The sequence below is a fragment of the Mesitornis unicolor genome, unplaced genomic scaffold (genome assembly GCF_000695765.1).
Source record: "Mesitornis unicolor isolate BGI_N332 unplaced genomic scaffold, ASM69576v1 scaffold13396, whole genome shotgun sequence".
Classification (NCBI taxonomy): Eukaryota; Metazoa; Chordata; class Aves; order Mesitornithiformes; family Mesitornithidae; genus Mesitornis; species Mesitornis unicolor.
In genome coordinates, this window is record NW_010189013.1 from 58251 (window position 1) to 84444 (window position 26194).

Consider the following 26194-nt stretch of genomic DNA (forward strand, 5'->3'; position numbering starts at 1 on the left):
CGGTCTTAGCACATTTCTGTTCTGCTTTATAACCTGCTGGCTTTTAAAGAGCTTAGCAGCAGCAACAGCCGAAGAGTGCACAGATATTTTGCAGCAACTGCTGTGTTTTATCCTGAAAAGACCGCAGAGTTCTGTAAGTCTCTCACATTTCCTCAGCAGATTTCATCTGCAAACAGTCTCCACAGAAGAAGAGCTTTTAGGGTCACTGAGGCCACATTATTAAGACATTAATAGGGAACTGCTTCCTAGCAGCACACATTTTAGTGCCACGTCCAGTTCTGCTTTTCAGACAGACTTTCACCACATCCTTAATATGTGGATTTTTTTCTTGATCATCGGCCTACTTTCCATCAGTTAATTTCTAGCAAATGATGCTGAATTTCTGCAAAGAAATTCTGATGGGTACGGAAACTGTTGAAGCAGTAACATTTTAGACAGCTGACATCTATGTGTGTGTCTGATCCCCCTCCCCTTATTAGAAGTGAGAATGTGGCAGAATGATTCATTTCAATCCTGCCCGCCAAGTCTACTCAGTCTCTCTTCCTATTAAAGGTGCTTCCAATTTACAACTCTCCTAATGCTGATGCATCCAAAATAAGATGAACCCTTGCTGTCAAGGATGACATTGATTTTCTATTCCTGTCTTTTAATGTCTTCCTGGTAAAGGATGAGCAGAAACCCTCTTTGCTTGGAGAGTTTGTGCTTTCTGGGTCACAGTGGTTTCACGGAGGACAGGAAGAAAACCAGTAACTCCAGTTACCAAAGGGCTCACAAGGAGGTTATCCAGCTGCTGAGCACTGGTCAGCATCCCAGAGAAGGAGCTAACTGCGTGACTTGAAAAAATAATCCCCAATGCTACAGTGACTCCAGGGCAGCATGATCTTGCCAGCCAAGTCTGTGCTACATAACATTTCTATGCAATTCTCAAAGCCTTGTCCTGCACTGCCTTTGCCAAGGAGGAGGGAAGGGCCCAGTTTGCTGTTCATAACACCCTGAGCTGTCACTGCTTTGGAGAAGAGAGGAAATAAAACAAGTGGAGTTGATCCTGGAACTTCTGCTGTGTCTCAGCAGCTGAGACTCCTCAGGGGAGACAAAGGCATAAGATAATTCTGCAGTGCACTTGCTTCCCAGCAGACGAACACACTCTACACCAAAGCCACTGCACGGCCTTTAAGCTTGAAGAAAATTTACTATCACTGAAGAGTAAAAGTGCCAGAGACTCTCAGCCACCACCCCAGCCAGGAGGGATAGAACAGACCCACACATGAACCAGAGCTCTCACCTCACCAGTTTTTCTCCATTGGATGTTATCTACAGCTCAATGCCTGAGACCCAGCAAAGAGGCTCTCACCCAGAACTGCTCAGCGTATCAAGTACCATCCAAAAACAACTGGAGTGGCTAGTTAGGAGTCTCCTAAGCAGAACATACTCTCCATTTCAGCAGCAGCAGTATGATCTTCCACATCTTCTTTGCAGATCTGGTCATCACTGGCATAAAACTACAGGACACTAAAGCTAATATTAGCAACTACATCCAAAGTGCTAAAACTACAGGAGGTAGATGACAGTCTTTGCCTACTCACAATGATAAACTCTATTAAGGAGCATGAACTTACCACTTGGTGAGGTGAATGAGCTCATGTTATCCAGAACTTAGGAACAGAACATAAGGGAAAACACCATGAAGAAAGTTAGCAGCAAGTATTATACTCTGGGTTCATGTGCACATACCTCTGCAAAACAGATTAGCTTTTGTTGCAGAGAGCTCCTGATGCATACAGATCTCATAGCACACCAGAAACATACCCAGAGATTACTCCACAAACTGGCAAAGACAGGAATACAGAGTCCCTGGTGTAGTTAACTGGTAGAGAAATGAGCAACTCAAACTGAGAAATCACAGAGCCGAGAGCTGGGGACAGCAAATCTAATCATCACCCTTCACATCACTTAATCTGTTTTCTTTAATCCCTTTTTCCCCCTCATTTCAAAAAAATGCAGTGAGCTAATCCAATCATCTGTATTTAAAATACATGTAGCAAGGCCTGTAATTGAATTATTGCAGAGCTCGTTATAAAGGTTATCTTCATAAGTTTCTGGAGAGCGAAGCAGTGAGGAATCACACTTGCCTCAAATAGAATTTTGCACCCTGAGGATTTCTTGAATATATATTTGGAAGAGACATACACCAACATACGCTCTATCACTGTTCAATCCTCCTGCAGGACTTGCACAGGTAGAGTACAAATAGATGAACCACACAGTTTTTCAGCTTTCATTCAAAATGCAAACCCTTCCCAGTCCATCAGCTGCCTTTATGTCAACTTTTCTCACCAGAAAATACTTTGAAGAGGGATGCTTCTTCAGCAAGTATTTGCTATGCACTGATGAACTCACAGGTGGAAACGTTACGCCAATCCTTAAGAAGCCCACAAGTAACCAGAAGGATGTAAGGAAAAGCTAAATTAAGCCCAGTTTCGCCAGGGAGGACAGAATCAATGGGGACATGGTATGAGATGTAAACAGGAAAAACCTGGGAGGCAAAGTTAACCCAGCACTGGCCATGCAAAAGAGGAAAAAAAAATTAATTAATCATGTCCCTTTTGACAGTCAAATTCACACACAGAATCAGAAAGCTTTTTGCAGCTGCATTTTGGATGCAACAGGGAAGGGGAACCTTAGGAAAGTCAGCAACTAGACAGGACTAGACTAGATCTAGTTCTCATGACTGCTGGGATAGGAGAAAGATAGGGTACTTTCAACATGTAGAGGAGCAAACTGCATTATAAATTCCTGAGAGTGAGTACACAGGGGTAAATAAGGACAAAATGGACATGAAGTTATCACAGTTGCCTTACTTCTAATGTGTCAGCAAGTAGTGACAGTCACTGTAAAAGAGACTCTTCAGCACAGTTAGTAGGTGTCAGTCCTTCTTCCCAGTGTCTGTTCTTACATCAACACAACCTCACAAGACAAAGGCACGGTGGGGTACAAGCTTACATAAAAAGTTCCTAACACAGAAATGAGAACATTTCATCCAGACCTGCAGCCCGCTGAATTCAAGCCTAGAGAGGAAAAGGGTGTTCCCTCACAGCACAGTCTCTACCCCTGTTGTGCTGACAAAGAAATAGATGGAGTCAATCTTCTCCACTCACAGAGCAACCCTACAGACTGTTCCTGAAGAACAACGCAAAAAACCCTCTTAGCTGGCAGCAGTTCTCTTCTAGCAGTCTGAAGTAAGTTTAATAGGCTGTGACTCCTATAAGTGAGCTGAGATCAAACTGGGGGCAACTGGGTTGAACATAATTTTGTGAGTGACCAAAAGCAGTAAACTTGACTTGGTTTTGGAATACCAATACAGCTAGCATGTGGTAGGCAGCAGTGGCACTTCTGTTTCAGCATGGTATCTCCTTATAGATGATCATAAAGCCTGACCCTGCGAAATACTGAGAAAACAACTGCTACCACAGCTGCAGAGCTGGGAGCTGGATGCTCTTTGAACCTTGTAAGAAGCTGATAACATTGCGCAAATGAATTCATAGAACTGAAACCAAGTTCAGAAACTGCAATCAACCACCAGAATAGTACCGCAAGCAGCAGAATTCCTTTCTGGGATTTTGCTGGGCTCTGCATGCCTAAATCATCTACAGAAAGGGTAAATTTTTTCCTTTACTAGGAGTCTGGTGGAATTATGCAAAGACTATCCAAAATGAAGGTGTCCGCAGCACGATTTGTTCTAACAGCATGCTTATGCCAACGGCTTAGACATCTATGCTGTATCATCCAGGGAAATACAGCCATGGCACAACCCAGAGTCCACCTACTTCTCCATCCCTTTCTACCATTGTACATTGCAGGAGGCAGCTGCTGCTGATCTAAGCCACTCTATCCTCAGGCCAAAGCGAGTTCTGATTTCAAACCAGCTTGGATGGCAATAAGCAGCTTGCAACACAGCATGACACACAGGTCTAGAGCTCCTGTAGATCTCAGCCTCAATTCTCACTTACAGAGCAGCTGTCCACAAACAAACCACTAGAAATCGCTGCTCCAAACAGTGGTGTCACTAATGTGCTTAAGCCTCATTTACACCAAATGGATGGAGAACAAGAGCTCAGCAACAAGCCAGCTGGCAGCAGTGAGGAATTCTCTTACCTTCCATGGCATATTTCATATCCTGGGCAAAAAGACTCCACATCACCTCTGCACTGATCTTCCCAACAGCAAGCTCCTGAGGAAACCTGAGGGGACATTTCGGAAAGGTTTTGGCATGTATCAGAGCAAAGGCTTTAATCATCTCTGAACTAAACTATGAGCTGAAAAGCTCAACATTGCAGATGCTTCCTTCACCCTAGATAAATGACCAGGTGGAAACTGAAAATGATCAACTGGACTCTGTGGCATAGCTTGAAAAACCTGAAAACAACACTGCTGTTGAAGAGTGGTTTTAACTCAAAAAGCCAGGCCCTGGATGTGTCTCCTAGAGGAGACGCACACAATAATTCTGGGAATGTGCTCTCAATACCCTTGCACTTTCTTCCCCTTTCTTGTCCATATTTATTTTTGTTTGGTTGGGTTTTTTTTCTTCTAGGGTTACAGGTAAGCACTGATCAGGTGTCCCTGCCATGTTAAATCAGTGATCTCGAAGGCATAATCCCGGTGTTTGTATGTAATACCTTGTCAGATATCTTCCTCTCTCCTGCCCTGTGGCACTGTTGGAGGAGCACCCACTGGTTAAACAGACTGGTTTCAGGTTCCTTTCCAATGCTGTGCTGACCCACCCAATGCAATCTCCCAGTGCTGCGCTGAACACCACATTCCTAAATCACAGTCAAAGGTGTTGTCACCACAGCACATCCCAGAACTGCTCAACATCAGAAAAAACCAAAAGAACTCTCACCCCATTTTCAGGAGCCTCCCTGAGTTCAGGATTGTAATAACCAGGGTGTTTGTGCTCGAGCGGCATCGTAACTGAACCTTTTGAAACTCTTCGATCCCAATCAAAAAGAGTTATTTATATAGACAGAGACAGATAAGACAGAAAGACAGACAGACAAAATAAGTACTTCTATAAATACACAAGCGACAGAAAAGATAGAAAGCAGTTTAACAAATAAAGCAGAGCACACAGACACAAGCATTAGCCATACAGGACATGGAAGATTCTTACTGATTCAGGACTGGGGTGTAAGAGTTCTTGTCCTCTTCTATGATGGAAACTATCAAAGTGATGAGCTTGGGCCAGAAATCCAGGTTCCTGATGCTGGGGCCCTGTTCCTCAGGAGGAAGGTCCTGATTTTTGTTCTGGGAAGGAAGCCATTGGAAAACCAGTGTAAATTTAAAGGGGAAAGAAAAAGCTGGCAAATTTAGATCACCATACAAACTCCAAATGCTAATTACCTGTGGACCCTTTCTTCTGAACACCATAAAATTATTAATGTCTGCTGGCAACTTGCATGATCTAATGCAAAACACAGTAACACGCCAAACAATGTTGCTTAATGGTGGCCTCAAACCCAAATAATCCTTGTTCTGTCATTTACCATGCCAAGAGCAGGTCAGGCTCCAGGAGACCTGCTGAGACATCATCTGCTCAAAGCTTCTTCTTAATACTTGCTTTTTAGGCACCTGGATCGATGACAATATTCATGTTGATAAATTGTGTCTGCATTACTGCAGAGTGGCCAGTAGAGCTCTCATGGATTTGAAAGCAGTTTGCGTTTGGAGGTACCTCCTCAGCCCAGTGCAGGACACTGGGTGCTTGAAAGCAAGAGGAAATTTCACTGCTTGAGGTTTACCTATGCAAAAGACAACCTTCTTGATCAGTCTATATTTGCTCTAATTGGCTTCTGCTCACTCAAGCTACATCAAACCTTCCCTTCACAAATAACTGCTCATGAAATAAAACAGCTGAGGCTGGCAAAACGAATTGTAATTAGTTAGTGTAAAACAATTATCATCCTTCGCATACTAATTAATGCTCATGAATTGATTACAAGTTTTGTACATTCAGAAGATAACAAGTCACATAATTTTGTTTGTGCTGGCTTTTTAATATCAATTAGCATTCTTGTTATTATCTTAAGAACATCAGAAACTTGGATTTCTGCCCGCTTATCAGCTACTCACAGGGTCTGTCTGGTACTCGCGACTGTACAGCTCGTGACAGTTGTTGAAAATGTACTCATAGGTGGAGTTGAGGCAGGCTTTTACACAGTCCTTCACTACCTGGCTGGCTCGGGGAGGACTCTGCAGCTCTTGGACCTGACAAGGAGACAACACAGTCAAACAAAGCACTGTTCATAAATCAAACAGGGAAAGAACAAGTCACTGTTTTGGGAACTACCCAGGACTTGGTGGATCTGCGTTCAGCAACTTGTGCTATCGGTGACCTGAAACCACAAACAGAACGCTCTCCCCAAGGTGTAAAACAGCAGTGACAACACTTATGTCCCCACCAGATCATTTGAAGCATAAAGATTTTGAAGTGTCAAGGAAGAGTCTTCATAATAAACAAATCATGTGGCTTGATGTATGTATAATCTGAGCCAAGCACACAGGATTTCTGCTCAATCTATAGCATTTTGCTATGAAGCCAGTGAGCAATCTTTTCCAACACTGGAAGAACGTGCAAAAGACCAGCAGAGCACATTACATCTGATCTGGAAAGTCTTGCTGAAGACCAAACACTCACATGCCTTTAAATACAAAAGCTTTCATTAAGGCCATCTTTCACCACAAAAGTCACTGAATTTTAAAGCATACCAGAGTCCTTAAGGGCATGCCAACCAATACGCCTCTCCTCTTGCCACAACAGCTCTTTTCATTAGTTCAGTGTTACACTGCTTTAGAAAAACACTGCAGAGCTACTTTAAACTAAACAGATATGCGGGCATCACCCTGCAAATAAAGCTGTAACCTGAGACAATTTTGATATCGTCACTACTTCTAAACTTTTCAGAGTATTTCTATAAAGCAAACTTTCAATACAGATACATTGTCTGAAAAAACACTTTCAATACTTCTAAAACATCATTTATCCGAGGGCTTAAGAGAAAAATCATAAGCACTTCCTGAAATAGCTCATATTAAAGACTTGCTTTGGTTTTGATAAGATAAAAAAATTTCTAAGTGGCATGTGCTAACCTACAACAATATCTTTTAAAAAACTGGAAACAAAAATCAGGAATTAAAAATAATCTCATTACACACTGCTAGAACAATAAACTTAACTACAGAACCAGCACATTAGTATTCGTAACAACTCCCTTGGATCTCTACCGAGAGATACTACCCCTTTTCAGTATCTTACCTTCCAAGAAATAAAAATATTTACTAGATAAAAGATGGCGAAGAGATGGTAGTGACTGATAAATGTTGCAGACAATTTTATAGGAAAAGCTGCCTAATGCTATTAACAAATGTAAATGATCTTCCTTTCTTTTTTCCTTTTTATTTTTTTTTTAATTTTGTGCCATATTTGTGACTGAAGAACCCCAGAGACAAAACAACTTTCATCTTCATGATGCAAATATAGTGAGTTAAAGATACAATGTGGATGTTTATTACATGGTCAGCAGATTATCTCCATTTTTCTTAAGTGTCTAAAGCACAGTGACATGAAACAATGGTTTGAAAATGGGAAACCAACTCCTGTGGCAAAAACTGCAGAGGCTCCATTCCCATCTCCATGCTCAACACTACCTTCATCCTGAAGAAAGTGATGCTGGTCAGCAAATCCACTGTAGACTTCAGGTCCTGCAGCCGTTCGCGGCTGCTGGCTGGGAAGTTATTCTGTTGACAAAAAAGGGAAATCCCGTTGGAAAGCACAGTCGGATCCATGCAGGGCTTCAAGCATGTGCTAAATAAGGAAAGTGTCTTGGAAACATTTCCTGCTCGAGAAGCTTGTACCAGTCAAAACAATGCTCAATAAATAAGGCCTTTTTGCTGCAGGAGCTAATCTATTTGCTTAATTAAATAGCTTCTCTTATGAATGCAAAGTTTGTGGATGCCAGAAGACTGACAATCCTCAGCGGCAGGAGATCTCTCCTTGGCTGTAGAAGGAGCAGGCAGAGAGCCAGGAGCCTCACCACTGGCAGCCCTGGCTTCTTGCTTGAGGTTGCCTGTGTGTGACCTTTCCTTTCTGCACTCTCCACTTCATTTTTGGCTTCTCTTCTAAGACACCAAGAAGGGTGGTGTATTACCAACCTCTCTAAAGAAAGAAACTGGACCCAGAAGGGAAAATGAGCACTGCTCCCTGTAAGAAGTCATTGTAGCCACTTGGTCCCCTGTAAAACTCCATTTGCCAAGAAAATACGTATCCTTCAGTGCCTCCTTTGCTCTAATGCATTTATTTTACATATTCTGCCCATCACCCTGCAGTCTGTAGCCATAGCTTCCTCTTCCATTCTCACAGTTCCACTGGAATTAGAATTCTTATCGTTCCTTCCAGATATGATGTGTATGTATACATAAGCATGTAAATACCTATACTGAATGCAGCAAGCTTTGCTTCTTGCAAGAAATTGCTCCCGTTCTGACCTCAGGCACTGTGCCCTTTCCTACATTCCCCCTCTTTCCTTCCTGTGTCCTTTAACAATGTTCATTTTCCTCAGCATGCTCTTACATTCAAGCTGATGTGATTGGTTTTGCTGCAAGTAAGATAGCAAAGGCAACCTTCACTTGGGTAGTCTCTTCATATTTGCACATTCAACAATTATTAGAGACAAAGGTAAAAAGGGCAGAGGGAGGGATTACCAAGGACTTGCAGAAAAATACACTGTCTCTTGACAGCAATTGAGTATTACTGCAGACTAGCTAACCACTGCAGGCAGTTTAATGGTCTTTACAGTAATTTGTAGATGTTCATTCCTAGACAACTTTCCTTTTAAAGATAAGTTGTCCACACATGGACTCCCAGGCACTCAGGGTATTTACCAAAATCAAATACTTAAATGGGTCAAGATTTAAACACAAACCATTGGATGAACATTGCAGACCGAAAGCAAGTTATTGATTAGGAATACTAATCAGGAAAAGATAACATTATCTATATACTGAAATTCAACATCTCCTATGCTTATGTCAGCTAGTGACCAAGCAACAAAAAGAACAAGTGACATGCATACAGAATAAGTGCACTTGCTCACAAAACACTTCCCAAAACAATTACACGAGGGTAACTTGGCACTTCTCTTGACAGGGCTCCTGTTCCCATTTTCTGTCCCCTCCTCACCTGCTGCCCTGCCCTGCAAGGAACACACCTCTGTTTGAACCTTTCTTTTTCACAAATCCACACTGTTGGTTATTCATTGCTTTAAGTGCTTACAAACAACTTGATTAAATTAGGGGAAGGGGGAGGCCTAATCTGGGTAACTTAAGTTGTAAAATGCCATCTCCAGTCTTGAAAGCTGGAAACTTACATAATTTTCTTCCAGAATTTAACCTACCATTCTGGGGTCTTAAGCTTCCAAATTGCTTCAGCCATTTCTTTAAATATACTGCCAATTAGATAACATCTAAATTATTTAAACCACACAAATCTTGCCTGGTCCCTTATGTAAGATCTTATTTGTTTGTCTAAGGTTTAGCTGCATTAGCCACCAGAAAGCAGCTTTTATTGAAGACCAAGCAAACAAAAAAGGCATCACCACTACTGATTCTTATTGCCATGTGTTGATAATTTCCCCTCTGCTACTCAGTGGGGATCAGTGCTCTGTTTAGACCTTCTCTTACTAGTAATTTAGTACAGCATAGCTCTTTACACAACATCCCTTTTATCTTCTTTTGCACCTTGCCCCTTGTCCTTTTTGTTTGTCTTCCTAATGCACATCTCCTCTTAGTGTGCTCATGCTTCCCTCCTCTATGTCTCACAGTTTCAGATAAATGCACTAACCAGAAGAGGATCTACTTTTAAATAAATTAATAAAATCAAAGCTCCCATTTTGCCAGCATTTTTAAATTTTTCAATTAATTAGTCACTAATTAAAGTAATTTAGCAAGGAATTAAAAAAGAAGGCAGCCAAGTCACATGATAAGACTATGATGACTCCGCAGTAGCAAAGAAAACCCAGAGGCTTTAAGAAGCCTGGTGGACAGATGCCAACACATGAAACTCATCTCTTCCCAAAATGATGAGGTGGGAGGGAATCTCAACTTGAGAGGACATCTTGTAGGTCCAGAGTCAGGGACAGTGATCTGAGTTTGCCAAACCTAAAATAAGAGACAACATGGCTGCAGGTCCTCTAAATGACTTCTGTCTCACTAGGAGAGAACAAGTCTGTTTTCCCTTTGTAGATGATACCTGAAGTAGCCGATAGTAATAACTCAAATGAACTAATCCAATCCAACTTGCATTTCTGGAAGAGTATTAGAGATGAGCATAGTCCACAATCCTTAAAACATTTCACAAGTCCTGAGGCAGTTATAATGGAAGCAAAAAACATGGTTTAAGTTCTATCCACGAGGAAAAGAAAACAGTGCATTCGAGCAACAAGCTTGTCATGACAATTCCAGAAGACACAAACTACCCAAAAGGTTAAAAACATAAGAGAAATCCAAACGATGTGTTTCCCCTCTGCACACCAGAATACCTGACAGGATACTGTTTATTCCCACTCACCCTGTACATCGAGAGATCAATCCGAAGTGAATTATGAAGCTGGTCCAGAAGCTTCACAAATCGTTCTTTCTGTCGAGCAGAAAACACCAGTAAATATCACGTATCATCACTGTCCAATCGATGTCCAGAGTAAGCAGCAGAATGTCGGGAAAATAGTATCAGATCGCAGGAAAAAGCAATATGGATGCATGGTATTTTCTTTTGATTCTTGGATTTACCCTTATACTCTAATAATTTCCGAAGTGTGTGTAACATTAGAATTGTCAGAAAAATACTCCATTATCACTCTGAAGTAGAGGCAGAACAAAAAGCTTTCTGATTTTTAGTCTGCCATTTGCACCAAACTAATATTTAAGAGAAAAATATTTATTCAGAGATGAATAAAGGAACAGGCAGGAAAGGGTCTAAGTCAGCACAATGACACAGCTCCAAGATCTTATCTATTAGTTCAGTAACACGTATTACAGGCTTCTTATGACTATCTTCTCAAGGTCAGGTCTCTCCACTGCGTTCTGATTTGGCATTGTGAACACCTCCTCATTCAATGTATAAATTCTCAGTCTGACGGGAACCACGAGCTTTTCCAAACACTTTTCCAGCACACACTCAACTCCACCATATGTTACATGAAAAACATTTTAACCATTAGGAGGATAGACCCTTTTTTATTTTTCTTAAAGCAGTTGCTGTTTTTAAAAACAAAGTTCTGAAACGATCAGATCGCATGGTATATTTTATCAACAGCATCACCACACAGAGTTTAATATTATTTGCTCATTCCATACCATCTGTGCTCCAGTCTAATTTGAACACAAAGAATAAACATCACAATGCATTACACTGATTAATATCTAAACTGTGTGGTGATGACGACAATAAAACCATGCTCTTTATCTAGTTTAGAAGAGCTCCACAGCTTCCAGCTCCTCACAGATTTAATGTTCCCTGAACAGAACAAGTTATTTATTGAAAGGCAGCAGCACCGTAGGCAAATTTCAGAAGTCCAATTGTAACATCACCGAACACAAAGACATACCCCAAAGTTGGAGGCTGCAAAGCGGTCCGAAGCAGACACATTTGTAGAGGCAGTGGTGTGTGCATAATAAGCATTGATATTGGCAAGTAAGGTGCTCATCACAGCTGGCACGCCTGGGCACATGTATTTAGAGGAGAGACATGCAAAATGCCTGCAAAAGGACAGTTCTGTAAGTCATTCTGGTCTCTTTTGTGTAGCACAAGTTGACTCTGTCCCTTTAATCGCCCCCTTACTCTGGCTGGCACCATGAACAGATAAAAGTTATGTTTCCTCCCTTTCTCTAAATCTCCAGCATCCCAGAGCTTTTTCAGAAAGATGTTGTCTAGACAACTCGAAACAGAAGAAATCCCTTCACTACAGCCCTTTCCAGACCACAAAACAGCTTCTCAACTATTGCCAAGAGCTTGTGACTCGGGTGGTACCCTGGGTCCTGCTGCCAGTTCCTAGAACCAAGTCTGACACAAGGAAATCTATATAATTTGCTGCCGCTTGAGGCAGCCACAGGTTCTGAGGTGACACGAGGCAGCAGCAATTGGAAAGCATTCAAGCACAGTGAGATCACATGCTAGTGTTTCTGTGCTGCGCTGATATGTGACTCCTTAGGGCTAACCCTTGCAGCCCACAGGAAGGGTGCACGCTCATTTACATTTTCCCATTTAACCACTCTCATTAAAGTGCAAGGAACACTCCTGCAGGAAATCTCAAAATTATGCCAGAAGCATCTGGGGTTGTGAAATGATTAAGCAATCAAAGAAAATCTGTTAGACATAAAGGGGGGGGGAAATCAGAGCTTAAGAGGTCTGATATTATGGGACATGGCAAGTAAAGTTCATTTCAACAGAAAGGAGAGTTGGGCCATTTTTAAGCAGGAACCCTCATTGAGCTCCCAAACTAATTTTGTGAACTATTTTCTAAATGTAGCTTTCTCCCTCAGGAACTCATCACAGACTTGAGCTTCTGCGCTAGTTAACCTACAAACGAATAAAACCAAAAAAGCTCCAGTGAGAGAATTTCACAGGAATTCACAAATCAGTGTTTCAGACAAATGTGATACTGATGCCTGAATGTTCACTTGCTTGCTACATGGTACCCATGGACCAATTGGTCATTTAGGGACTTGGTAAATTGACACATAAAATGGCTTTGTTTAGCTTGAAGAAGGCGGCACGAGGAGTGAGGATCTAATCAGTGTCTTGACTACTTAGCAGAAAGGTGAGAGTTAGTGAGAAGATTGAGCCAGGCTGAAATCCTTTCAGAGGGAAGGCTAAGAGATGAGCAGCAACATGCAGCAGTTACAGCATGGGAAACTCAAAGTAGGATTTTTCAATTTGGAATTCAACCAGGAATTGCTTCCTCAGAGTAACACAGACTGAGGACAGGAGCCCAGAAAGGTGACAGATCTCCATCCTTGGAAGTTTTCAACAAACTAAAAGATGCCCTGAGCAGTCTGGTCCAACTTCGCCCTGCTATAAAAGCAGGGACCAGACCTCCAGGGGTACCTTCCAATTCTTTGGCTTAAATCAGTAGGCAGAAAAGGTGCTTGCAAGGTGACATAAGCACAAATCATAACTCATTCAAGGACCCACAGACCAAAAACTTTCAGCTTTTAACATGAAACAGGTCACTTTTGTCTGCTATATTTAATATTACATTTGAAATAAGCAATAAGCTAAGCATAGCGCTGCTAGTCTTTAAGAGGAAGAATGGCTAATCCCAAATCCAAGTGAAAGCATAGTGACAAGGAAAATGCTCTTTGAAGATCAAGAACTGCATTAGCCTAGCTCCACAGAGGACAAATCAGTGCCTCCATTACTCAAACTTCCTATAAATGCCTTCAGCAGCACCTGGGAAATTAGAGACTTCAAAGGACTGTATCAATTGCCACAATAGTCATGTAGGACAAACACTTTCACAAAACTTCATCCCTTCTCACACCATCAGAAATCTCCAGTGGGATCTTTGGGCAGTATCGTTTTATTAGAAGAGTACTCAAATAGAGATTTGAGAGTCTTAAAACAGGAATGGCTCAACTATCAGTAATAAAATATGGTCATTTACACCACCAAAGTTGGTGTAATTCCTTAGAATTAGTTTGAAAGGTGTTCACACAAATTGCTTAGATAGATGCTTAATTCCAGCACTTTGTCAGACATTAATTTCTCGAATTTTGAGGAAGCCAGTGATTCACAGAGAGGCTGTCTCCTCCTGCTCACAGTAAACCCCATAAGGAGCAGCTGCCACTGCCAAGCCTTCCATTACCAACACATTTCATCTTCTAAATATTAACAGTCACATCAATCAGTTACGCTGATTATCTGCACTAAAGACCACACAAAATGCCTCTTACGTCATGGCCTGGTATATTGATTCTATGCCGTAACGCATTGCAAACTCATCCACGATCTCTTGAGCTGTCTCATCAAAATACACCTTCCAGGCATCATCTCCTTTGGCATCAGGGATCTTCACTACCCCATTCCCTTGCACATCTGTGAGATGGTGAAAGAGGTTCTGAAATACAAAACAGGAATGAAATTACATGTGAGGCTGCTGAGGCCTCTAAGCGAGTTTCATAAAGAACCTGGAATTGCTGAGAAGGCACTGACACAAATTTCTTTGCTCTGCTCCCTCTTCTTTCCCCTCTCCCCACTGTGTATTTTCTGCTTTTACCTTCTTTTCTTCTTTAGTGCTCCTAGCTGAATTTTTCCTGTGCATTCCTACACCTTTACCCAGCAGACATTGTGAATGATGCAGAGGAGTGCTTCAATGCAGCGAAACCACAGACTAATGAGTTTCCTGAAACCTACACATTTCTGTCCTCGCAATGAAATGCCTTAACATGGACAAGCTATTTAAGCCAGCTGACGTAACAGCTCTGTGTCGTCTTTGTAACTATTCTACAGTAGAACAGTCCAAACAGATCTTTTTTTTCTGAAAAGGTCATCCTTAAGATCCTAACAACCAGACTTTTGCATTATTCTTTAACATAACCTTTCACTTTATCTAACACTGCAAAGGTTTTCAGCTGTCATTGCTGCGCAGCAATTGCACATTCAGTTCAGTGGGTTTCTCAGTAATCCTGAAATTCACGTCACTTACAGATTAATCAGCCTTTCAGACAGCTGGCTCCCTGTAGTAAGGGACGTAAAAGCCTAATGATCTCATTAGGAGCTAGAGGACTCTGTTTTACACTATTACTTTTCCTGACTAAATTGTTCTACCTGTAAATCATCTCCATTTTATGATACACAAATGAAAGAAGGTGATACTTAAAAAGAGACATACGTGCAAAAAAGAAGGGCAGCAAGTGATCATGCATGTTCAGAAGGAAAAAATGGAACAGCTTACCAAACAGAAGCCACCGCTGAATTTAAAAAACCAATAAATGTGTATTGAACACAGCCTGCTAAAAGAAGTCTACTGATGTTTTTCTAAGCTTCGTTATCTGCCTATTCCTCGGTAAGGCCAGAAGATAGCACAGGGCTTATCCAGCCCAGCTTCTGGATACATATATTGTTCCCACAGCTGATCACTCCTCTCTGTGATACACCTGTCCTTCTTTTCCAATCTGAATTTGCTTAAACCTTACTGGACCTCCTAATATTCTTGTATGTCAGGTGAAAGGGGCTCTGACTACTCTCCCTTATGGGGACACTTAGAGAATGACCCTGCCTCCTGCCTTCTCTTTGACAGACAGACTGGGCACCATGCAACCCTTCAAGACAGGGTTTTTGCTTCAGTCTTTCTCACAAGTCATCTTTGGGCCTCTCCCAACTTCTGCAGCACTGCCTGCCCAGCTCAGTCCATTCCGAGTCAGGTCAGTACCCAGTAACCGCAGTTTATCTTATGTTCCCAAGCAGTTTTCATAGCTACACACCAGCGCAGCAGCACAGAAGAATTTATACCACCAGTATTTGCATCCCTAAACAGCCAGAGTCAAAGCCTTCCTCAGATCAGAACTTGCTCATGAAGCATTTCAGCATTCCTTCTCTAAAGACAGACATAGGTACAGTACATGCTGAAAATACTACCCAAGGAAATTCAGAGGTTTCTCCATGTTAAACTCATGGAGGGCTCTGAGTAGGACCAATGCCTTTCAGCAGTGACACTGGCACAGACCGAACTAGCCAGCTACCAGCAGGGGGGAGACAGCCTAAAGCCTTCTTTGACTTCCTGAGCTACATGGGCCTGATGATTCAGCACATTTCCAGGCCTGCACAACAAGGAAAAGAAACCTCATCTAGGGCAAGGAGGAACATTTCAAGGAAATAAAAGTAAGAAAAATGATTCTTCAATAGACACAAGGAAGACGGTGATGACTGAGCTGAATCCGCTTCTTACCTCATGAAGGCAAGTGTACTGGATATGATATGGAGCCACCTTCTCCTCGCCTTTGATCTCTACACTGATTTGCAGGCGAATAGCTCCGGACACTGCAGACTTATCTGTTCGCTTTTCTGTAAAGAAAAATCATCAGCTGTTATGCACCATTCGTGTTGAGAGCAGAGCCATCTTCAAGTGACAACACTAGAAAGGAAACTGCTGGAAGCTCGGGTTGAGCTTGTGATCAGAGTCACCATGGAGAAAACTTCCTAACTTTTTTCAACACATTGAATACTAAGTAGACATCAGCAAAACAACTGCCACAATACTCCCTCAATATGACACATCTAGCTATAATTATGTACATTAATAGATGTAAAACAGCCTTTCTGACAGCAAATGTGCTACAGGGTCCTGGATTCAGACAGCTGAATTAGAATCACCCAGGGCAGAGCCCTTTTTCTGAGAATGTGGAATTTGCCTCTGACTTCACCAGAGGCCCGAGCTGGGAACTGCTGGTTTTCCCTATCAAGATGATTTTGGGCCTCCTAGGATTATTACTATGTCTGTCAATACAGCACCATCTGGTTACTTGCCAGTACTTACTACAATGCTCTATTCCGGTCACTGAGAAAAGGCCTCAGCAACTCCCTATCCCACTGCAGTGCAGTCGAAGGTCTTAAAGACTGGTAAAATACTTGAGTTGGCGCAAAAAAGAGCACAAGACAGACACATGTCTCCAGCACTGGTGGAATCCAACCCTGCTCCAAGCATTTTGCTCATTGTACCTTCCAATGCCTGAGAGGGAAAATCCAACACCCTTTCAACATGTTATGCTCCTCTTCATTTTAATTGGGACCAAAGCCACATAGCTGCTCTGCAGCATCATCATATGCCCCTTGAAATAATGGTTTTTTTAAATTCCTTTCTAAGTGTCCAGATACACCTAAGCGCTCTCAAACATTCCCAAACACATGACGTGTTTTCAGTCCCAAAGCCCTGCTCACCCAGGTTGTACCACACATCCATTTCTCCGCTCAGAGTACGGACTTCAATGATGGTTTGCCCCAGGAAATCATCCGACTCGCGTTTCAGTCTCTGCTTGACACGAGACTTGATGTCGTCATCTTCATCCCACACTCGCACCTTGATCCGGTCAGAAGAATTGTGGCACTCACTGCAAAGAAAGACAAAAGTAACGTTGAAGAGCACATAATGCAGCCGACATTTATATGCTGCACACTTCACATTCCTCTTGACCCACTTACCAATAGTACAGGGATGCATAAACAAAACGTAAACAAACACCTATTTACTTAAAAGTGAAGCTTCTGACAGGAACACCACAAGAACTTTTTGGTGCGCTCTAAATGCTCCTCTAATGTGGCAGATACTGTACTTTGGATATGTGTTGAACAGGTCTGTCCTGACTGCAGCCACCAACTTCAGATTTGCAAAGTGGCCATGACTCCTGCTCAGTCTCACTCTCAGCAGCAGCTCCCCAAACTTGGGAATTCTCTTCACTCTTGTTGCTTTGGCTGTGAAGCTCACGAAAGACCGGTGATAGCTGGGCCGGTGAACTCACCATTCACACTCCAAAAACGCTGACAGGCTTCTCACTGTTTTCTGATAGCTCCCCCCATTAATGATCTTTTGTTCAGCTGTAGGCATTAAAGGCTACCTGTGTTTATGCAAGTGCAGTATCATAGCACAGTCAAGGCATATGACAAACACCCTACACGCTGTTTTCTAATAAAAGATAAATAGCTGAGGTGGAGGTAGCTCTCTTACTTCAAGACAGTCACAATAATTAATACCTTGTAGTGTATTAATGTACAATACAATACAATCAGATGATGTATATGCTGCCTGTGCCTGGGAGGAAAGAGATACAGTAGTTACAAAGTTGGTATTTAATTACTAGAGTTGATTCTGCTTATTATTCACAGCTCAGACTGATACTTTGTGCTCCAGGAAGATCAGTGAAGACATTTCCATTAAAAAAAAGCAGTTTACTGTCTGCTGAATTGGCACCCTCCAGCTTAATGCACAGCCATAATTTGTAGCCTCCCCTTTTTTTAGGTGTTCAGATACCTTTTGTAGAACCAAACAGGCTTCTGGATGTCAGAAGTGGGTAGAAGAACCTTATAATAAGAGTCCTGCTCATTTACAGGGCATGCAATACAATAAAGCAATTTGAATGCTCATATGAGACCATGACAAGGATGATCACTCACCATAACCACTACAAATGTCTGCCCTCAAGAAAATAAAGCCTATGAAAACAGGCAACTTCTGCTGAAGGCCTGTTTTCCAGCCTTTTTAACATTAACATGCTGCATCTGTTGCTAAGCAACAGGGAGAAGGAAGAAATGGGTCAGAAGAGATGTGCTAAGCCCGGTCAATAAGATGTGGCAGTGACTGGTATTTGCATGCTCTCTACCAAGAAATCATTTGGGCTCCTATTGCCACAACTGTGATTTGAGGCTGCCTGACAGACGTCCATGCAGCTCCTATGGAATATTCCAGTACAGAGGAGCAGCTGGGAATTGTACGGAGAAAGTTAGAGACAATTCCATGCAATTCTGATCACAGGCAAGCAACATCGCTGCTCCCTGCCTCTGCTGTGCAATCAAAGCTGTATTTAGAGTACAGAAGAAAGAAGGCTCAATGTTTCTCTCCTGTCTCTATTCTCCCCTTCCTCCTCCTCAACTTCAAGGATGTTTTCCTTTAACAAAACCATGCAGCAAGTGTTGACAAGCAGGGAATGCTTGGGATGCTGCTCTCCATAGCTCTCAAATTTATCCGAGTGTGCTGCCTTATCTACCAGCAACACAGCATAAGCATGTAAAAGAAATGCTCTGTTCCTGACACAGTGCAATAATGTGCATCCTAACAGTACCGTAGAGGCTCGGAAGTGCAAGGCTGCCTAAAAACACAGACTTGCACAGAGTGTCATTTACAAAGCACCAGCAAGATAGCTCCTGACTTCAGACCTCACCATCTGGCATGCCAGTTCTTTGCTAGGACCATTTTGACCCTGTTTCTTTGCTACCAATAGTCAGAAGCTTCCTCCTTTAGGAAAATATTCACTGTTTAGACCTAAATCTACCTGAGGCGGTTCCACAAGCATCATCCCACGCTCCTGGAATGGCGGGCTATCATCCTTCACTTGGCTACAGCAGCATAACTCTATGTTAAGTGCCACAGGAAGCTTTACAGTCGCATTTACTGAGGCTCCTATTTTACTGCACTTTTCTATGTTGTTTTTAAGAGATTGCTCAATTCGTATTCTTTATGCTGCTCCCATGCCAGAAAGTGAGCTTTATCACTCACTCACAGCAGCTGAAAGCCTTGGGCTGGTGGCTTACCTGCAAAACATCACCATCTAAGTCTATAGGAACTGCAGTCCTTGCTTTGGCGAAGCAAAACAGTTGTGTCAACACCAGTTCAACTTCCAGAGAGCACTCCAAAACAAAACCGTGAATACTGGAGAACCTGGGATTGCTGGCTGATAACAGGCTTTCTAACTAACAAGAAATAGCTTCCAATTTGACAGCATCATGACTCCATAAGACTGTGGCTAACAAGCTCTGCTGCTAGAAACTTTCTCCTTCATTAACACAGAAGCTGGCACATTTCTAAAGATGCCTGTCCCACTTCTTGCTACAATTTTGTGAGGCTTGATTTCACTGTGTGCTCACATACGTCTGTCCAGTCTCCCACAGCCGAGCTCCCACAGCTTTCCCAAGACAAAACAGAAAGAAGAAATACTCTGTGACCCCTTTGCAAGGAAGAAACTACTGAATGCTTTCAGGTCCATTTCAGAGTGCGAGAGACTGGAAACCAGGTTCTCTTTGTACATGGCTCAGAAATAGCCTCTTTCTTTTATACCCATATTGTCCTGATGTCTGCAGCGGTGTCATTTTTATAAAGAACTTAGTTTTACACTTCAACCTACTGAATAAAGTAAAATTTTCAAGTAATAGCACACTAAATCTTTAAGAAAAATTTAAATAAAATAAATCCATTTTTTTGCATTATTTTTTTCTGCCTGAAGCCAGAGGTTGCAGGAGCAATGCAGGCAGTTGAGCCTGCTTCTGCGGACTTGCTTTCTACCCACTCTTTACACCCATCTCTTCTGCCATGTTTTCCTTCAGCCTCACCCAACTCCGAACCAACAGCTCCCCACACAGGTCCCCTGCACTGTCCATACTCCGGCCTTTTCCCATGCCCAGCCAGCAACTGGGCTGAGGGGAAGCACATGAGCACATTAAGCTGTAGTTAATTCTGGTCTGCACACACAGTGGCATGCCCACACACACGCTAATTGCTGTATTGGTGGCTAAACAGAAGAGGCAACTGCTGAATTTACACTATAGTGCCTCCCACAATGAAGTTAGCAATTTGTATCCTTCTAATCTAGCTCCAACTTCTGCAGAAAAATTGTAAAAAGTGATTCTTAGCTCCAAAACCTCTGCCCATCTGTAAAGGTTGGCTCAAATTGGCTCAGATGGTGTCAGAAGTCTAGGACAGAGTATTGCATGTGCCTAGTCTCCTCCAAAAAGTGGAGAGAAAGAAAAAGGACAAGTGTCCAAAAACGACCAGAACACCACTTTTGAGACAGTGATTCATACTCTGAAACAAAGAAACCAATGACATTTGTGCTGAATTTGCTAATCTTTTGCTGCTTGTGCTAACAACATTTGCAGGACTGTTACTTAACCTCCACAGGAACGCCAAAGCCAAAGTCATAAGCCTTGTAAAGTTGTGGCAACACTGAGAGTTTGCAGCAGTTCTGCCATAAGAGATACAAAGGTATGCCTATAATACCATGTGTCCAGCAGTTCATGAAATTATCTTTATTCACAGTAAAGATCATAAGCTTAAAGCATGGAGAGTGCCAAACTGAAAACCTATAGTCTGGCACTGTTAGCTCATGTTGGTGATCCTACACCCACGAAAACAGAGTCTGGTAAATAACCATCAGGGCGAAGGTCCATTTGTACCACATCTGCATGGACATGTCTTTCCAAACAATTTCTCATCTCAAGAAAGGTGTTACCAGCACGTTAACCCTGCAGGATGCACCAGGCCCTCAGCTTCATTCCACTAATGCTAGACTGTGCATCTCAAAATGTGCAGATTAGAGAGGTGGGATGCCAACAGGACCTTATCACCTCACATGCCAATTTCACATAAACATGTTTCCTTAAATTATATTGTTTTCTTCTATTTTCTGCCTGCATAACAGGAGAGCCCAGAGGCCCCAAATGCAGCCAGGACTTCACTGTGCTTGGCAGCTCCCAGAGAGGGAGATAGCCCCTGTCTTGAAGAGTGAACAGGCAAATACTGACACAAAAGAAAGAACTAGACCTAGCAAGTACAAGCAATGGAAGTGAGGGAGCACAGGCAGCAACAATATTTTGCAGATTTAAAAGCAGATCAGTGAAGCCCAGAATTAAGTAGTTTTGTTGTGTTTTGACATTAAAAAATATTTACGGTTCCAAGAGTCTAGTGAATATCTAGATGGCCGTATTCTGTGAGCAGTTTCCCTTCTGCACCACAGGAGATACTGGTCTCAAGGACCTGTAAAGTTTCACAGTCCAGGGCAGAGGACATTTCATGCCATGGCAGAGACAGGTAAAAAGTGCAGAGCTGATTGCAGAAATAATGGACGAGAGTGCAAGAGGTGAGAAAATGCACAGGAGTGAAGAGATCAGCAAGACTTTAGGAACCGTGATCATTTTAGGAGGGAAGTTCTGCTTCTGAGGAGCAAAGCTTCAAAAAAAGGCAAAGTGATTTTCTGGAAAATCAGAAAGGAGTAGTTGTAGCAAGCAGTATGAGAAAGCTCAGTAAAGAGCTGTAACAACAAACACAGAGGGAGTGGAAAAAACTTGTCTATGGGAAATGGTCTGGCTGAAAAAACAGGAAGATTTGGATGTGGTTCAAATTAAGTGTCTTGACACAGCAGGGTTCAACTGGCAGCTCTGCTGTGTTCAACCTCAATGAGAATGGAAGGCAGAAAACTTCTCAGGACAGATTAATTTCTAAACGATGCCAAATCTCCTCTATTAGAGAGAAAAAAAGGACAGCGGAGAAGACACCAAAGGCAAAAATCAGAGTACTAAGAGAATAAAGCTAAAATCTGTAGCAGCTGAGAAGTTAAGTGCAACAGCACAATAATCTGCCCTGAGATCCAGCTGTTGCTGTCTAAGAACAAAGAAATGAGTTTTCTGTTCTTACTAGTATGAAGCTCTTTTCTTCGGGGAACAAGTGCGAGCATTTTACTGTTACACAATGCTACAACAACGACTGACAAATTAATGGTGCGGCTCTCCTAACTACAAAGAGCAGATAAAGTGATTCTGAGCGCTACATCCTCAGCTACATTAACTCAGCTTCCCAACGGGTGCTTGTCAAAGCCACCAACTCTGCCTTCAAGTTTAAGTTCCACATTGGTAACTGAGCAGGGAAACAAGCAGGATTTTATCAGAGTGACAGCTCTGGTATCCGCAGTACCTGGAGAATAAAGCAAGCAAGACAAACTGAATGGTCCCTGCTATGCAGTGAAGGGAGGCTGAGGGTGCGGAGTTACAGTGACATTTATAAACACAGTGGTCTCAGAAGGGGAAGTCTTAAAAACAGCTCTGGAACAGTCGCATATAACCACAGAGATAACTGAAAGATGCTGAGCTTGATAACAGGCTCAGCAGCTGAAAGGAAAATTGAGGAACCAAATAGAAGCTTTTGGGTGACAACACAGTGGTTAGCTATGCAATACCACCATTCCCAAAAGATTAACAGGAGCGTATACCATGTGGGGCTCTGCACGTCCTAGTAAAATATTGATTATCTGCTAGCAGGAGGTACCGCATTTATTTTAACTCAGTTACACTTCTGCAGTGAAGAGGAATAAACATGCCTCTTGCAAACTGTTCAGTGACAATGTAATCTGTTCCAGGCAGCGATTTCACAGCCACCATTCAAGGCTTCAGACACAGCTGTATTGAGACAATACAGCTAGAGGGTTATTACTGTAAAACAAACTAATCATTTTGTGCCTAGGCCAAGAAAACAGCAAAGTCTCATTTGAATCTAGTAACTTCCAGTGGTCATTGTCATTAAAGACTGGGGTGCTTCCTGAAAAAAAGGTACAGACCAGCAGCATCCAACTGAGCCCAGGGAGCTCTCTTTAAAATGGAAACTCTGTGGTTGAGTTTTTTCTCCTAAACAGTCTGACTCTGTAACCTGTTCAAATGGATGTTCAGCTTCAGCCTTTACAAAAAGGATTCTAGGAAGCCTGCACTTTCTACAGAATATTTCTGTATTGCAGCAATGGCTGGCATCCCCCATCAAGCTTCTTCCTGCCAACCACCATATATGTAGAGTTTTTTACATCAAGCCTGCAAAACTTTGCACTGAGCAGAAAGATCAACTCCTTATATTTTCATAGGTCTTCAAACTCCAATGAAAGATACAAAAATCTCTTTATTACAACATGTTATCTAGAGCTAAAGATGTAAATATACAGAGAGGTAATTTGCAGAAAGAAACATGACCTGCTGTCACTTGCTCAGATAACATGAATATGCTCCAAGAACTGGTCATTAATCTAATAATTACAGTTACATAGCCTAGTAGTGACCTAAATAGCACTGATAATGGAAACCTGAAGTGCTTCCAACATTGTCTCTTCTAAAATATGGTTCTAAATCTGTACTCCCAAACTGAGTCACATCTAACAACCTTTTTTTTTCTGAAAATATATAGAGAAAGGAACAAAGTTATAAGGAGAGTTATTTAACTTAATATACTTTTCCATCCATCACTGTAAATAAGCACAGAAAAACTATTTCAAACAGGTAACTGCAGCCTTAAACATTTTAAAACTTGTTTAAGTTGCCTTTAATAAACTTTAGAGAGTCTGTAGAAAGAATTGTATCACTCAGCTGCACATAGTCTGCCTCAATTCATGCCATGGATTACAATACCAACACTATAATTATAATGACTGATACACACAGATTTCTGGCTCTGTATCCAACCTTTAAAAAACACTGGAATTGTGACGATATAAAGGACATTGGGCTCCTAATGAACACCAGCCACAAACAAGTCTGTCCAACAAACCAAGCTGAAAAGGAACAGCAATTGCTGACCCACATATTAGTTACTGACCTGACCTTTCTCTACTCACATAGCTTGCACTCAATGAAATGTTTAAACATTTTGAGCATCAAATTTTTCATATCTCTACTGCAAGGTAGGATTTCACCACCTACCAGCACACCTTTCTACCACTGTAACAAATTAACTGCATTCTAAGAAACGAACATCACCCCCTAGCCCTTTAAATTTGACAACGTCTTGACTGTCCTGACAATCTCTTCTCAGAAACTTCACATGTAATGGGTATTTTTGGCCTGCATACGTTTACTTAAATTTCCATTTGATTATGGAGTAGAAAATTTCATAAACTTTAAACGTTTTAAGCTGGAAAAAGATCTGTACATGCGAAAAAGGAAGACGGGTGCGCAAAGATCAGCGCTGCGTACACTTTTAAGTGTCTCTCTCCTCATCCAGCGTAACGGAGGGTTTGACATCTACTAACGAAACGACACATTGATTCCAGTGCTGAATGCTCTCCTGCCTTCGATCTGGACACTGTGCTCATTTCCTTCATCTCCTCCTGCTATTACAAGGCGATTAAAACAACCACCTAAACACAGGCAATACAGAAAGTAGCATCAACTGCAATGCCCAGCAGCACACTATCTGCTGAATCACAGACATGGCGATAAAATTTAAACGGTAGCACTGTTAAAACTGTGAAATTTATCACGTTGTGCTATCTATCTTTAAACATAGTATTTGTTGAAGCTCCTAAAATTAGGAGGGAACACACTGCAAATACCATGGTAACTATTTGGCATGGTAAACCAAGGTCCTTAAGGCTCCCACACAGACCTACTGCTATTGTGACTAGAGTTATCCAAATGGCACCTAAGCATACTTACTACTTATCAAGCAGTAATGTTACCTTGGATTAAACTAAGAATAAAGCCAAGGGCTTACTCGCTCAAAATAGCGCCAAGATTCTTCTGACGTTAATGAGTAGCTAAAACTACTTTAAAAATAATTTTGTTTGTGCTGTGCATTGTAAAGAAAAAGCTGGGCTGATATAAGCCTGATTTTAAAACACAAACAGATTTCAGTTTGCAGAGAGAGCTCCCTCCAAGCAGTTTAGGAAAAAACAGGGGAGAAAAAAAAAAGGAAAGGGAGGGAAAGGACAAAGGAAGAGCTTACACATTAAAGGAAATATAGATGTTTGAGGTTGAACGAGACCATCCAGAACCTTCAGAAAACAATTTTCTTGCTGGATTTCATGTCTTCATTTTGTTTTATAACATGTTCAATGATAAATTGAGGGTACTGTTTACTTATTCAATAAAAGCAGGATGGAATAATACATTCTTCCGCCTTCTGAGAGTAGTTGATATCTAAAGAATTCTGCCTCCAGCCTTTGCTTTCAATTCAGACACAGATCCACTGCTCATCTTGAAAGCAGATAATCCCTCGAGTTACTGTTCCATTGATTTTCCAGATTTAAGAGAGGAGACTGGTAGTGTCACAGAAAAGTGACAGACAACTAACTACCTCTAAACTTTGTTGGTCAAACACCAGTAGCAGGTCACAACAACAGGTCTCAGGAAGTTTGCTTATACAAACTTTAGTCTTCTATATTACAAAGAATTTTGCAAGTATGTCTATTAGCCAGGAACAAAAGTCCCTGAGATAAAGATTTTCCTTCTCAGAGTTCACAGAGCAGACAATTTATACACAAACAAGTAAGACAGATGAGATGAAGAGGTGTGCGCTATGTGCACTGTCAAAGACATCAACCCTCCAGATGCACACACACAATACTGAGTGGAAATAAAGCCATCATACATTACAGGTGGCGTGGGAATGCCTACTGACAGAGAAGACACAGTTGTTAAGGCACAGATCATACAAACAGGCAAAATGAGGCTAAGAGTCCTCGCAAAAGCACTTACAAGTAAAACTTCTCTTCCCATACAGGGTTCAGATTCCCAAAAATTGTTTTTGTCCTCTTCTTTGTTTTACCCACTTGAACGGTTACGTACGGATCGCTGGACCCAGTCTTGTCTTTGGCCTGCAGACCCTGAGCACACATCACTGGAAGGGGAAAG

General features: G+C 41.9%; 1 protein-coding gene across 1 annotated transcript in view; it reads right to left on the reverse strand.

The window, feature by feature from the left end:
• LOC104541789 (protein unc-13 homolog B) overlaps positions 1 to 26194 on the reverse strand; it is a gene marked incomplete at its 5' end in the record, with an annotated part of 70975 nt that overhangs the window by 44236 nt on the left and 545 nt on the right. The window contains 10 exons of the mRNA XM_010185926.1: positions 4153 to 4238; positions 5168 to 5301; positions 6127 to 6261; positions 7702 to 7791; positions 10619 to 10687; positions 11655 to 11805; positions 14002 to 14165; positions 15996 to 16111; positions 16985 to 17154; positions 26039 to 26180. Coding sequence (XP_010184228.1) covers positions 4153 to 4238; positions 5168 to 5301; positions 6127 to 6261; positions 7702 to 7791; positions 10619 to 10687; positions 11655 to 11805; positions 14002 to 14165; positions 15996 to 16111; positions 16985 to 17154; positions 26039 to 26180 — 1257 coding nt within the window. The remainder of the gene's footprint in view (positions 1 to 4152; positions 4239 to 5167; positions 5302 to 6126; positions 6262 to 7701; positions 7792 to 10618; positions 10688 to 11654; positions 11806 to 14001; positions 14166 to 15995; positions 16112 to 16984; positions 17155 to 26038; positions 26181 to 26194) is intronic.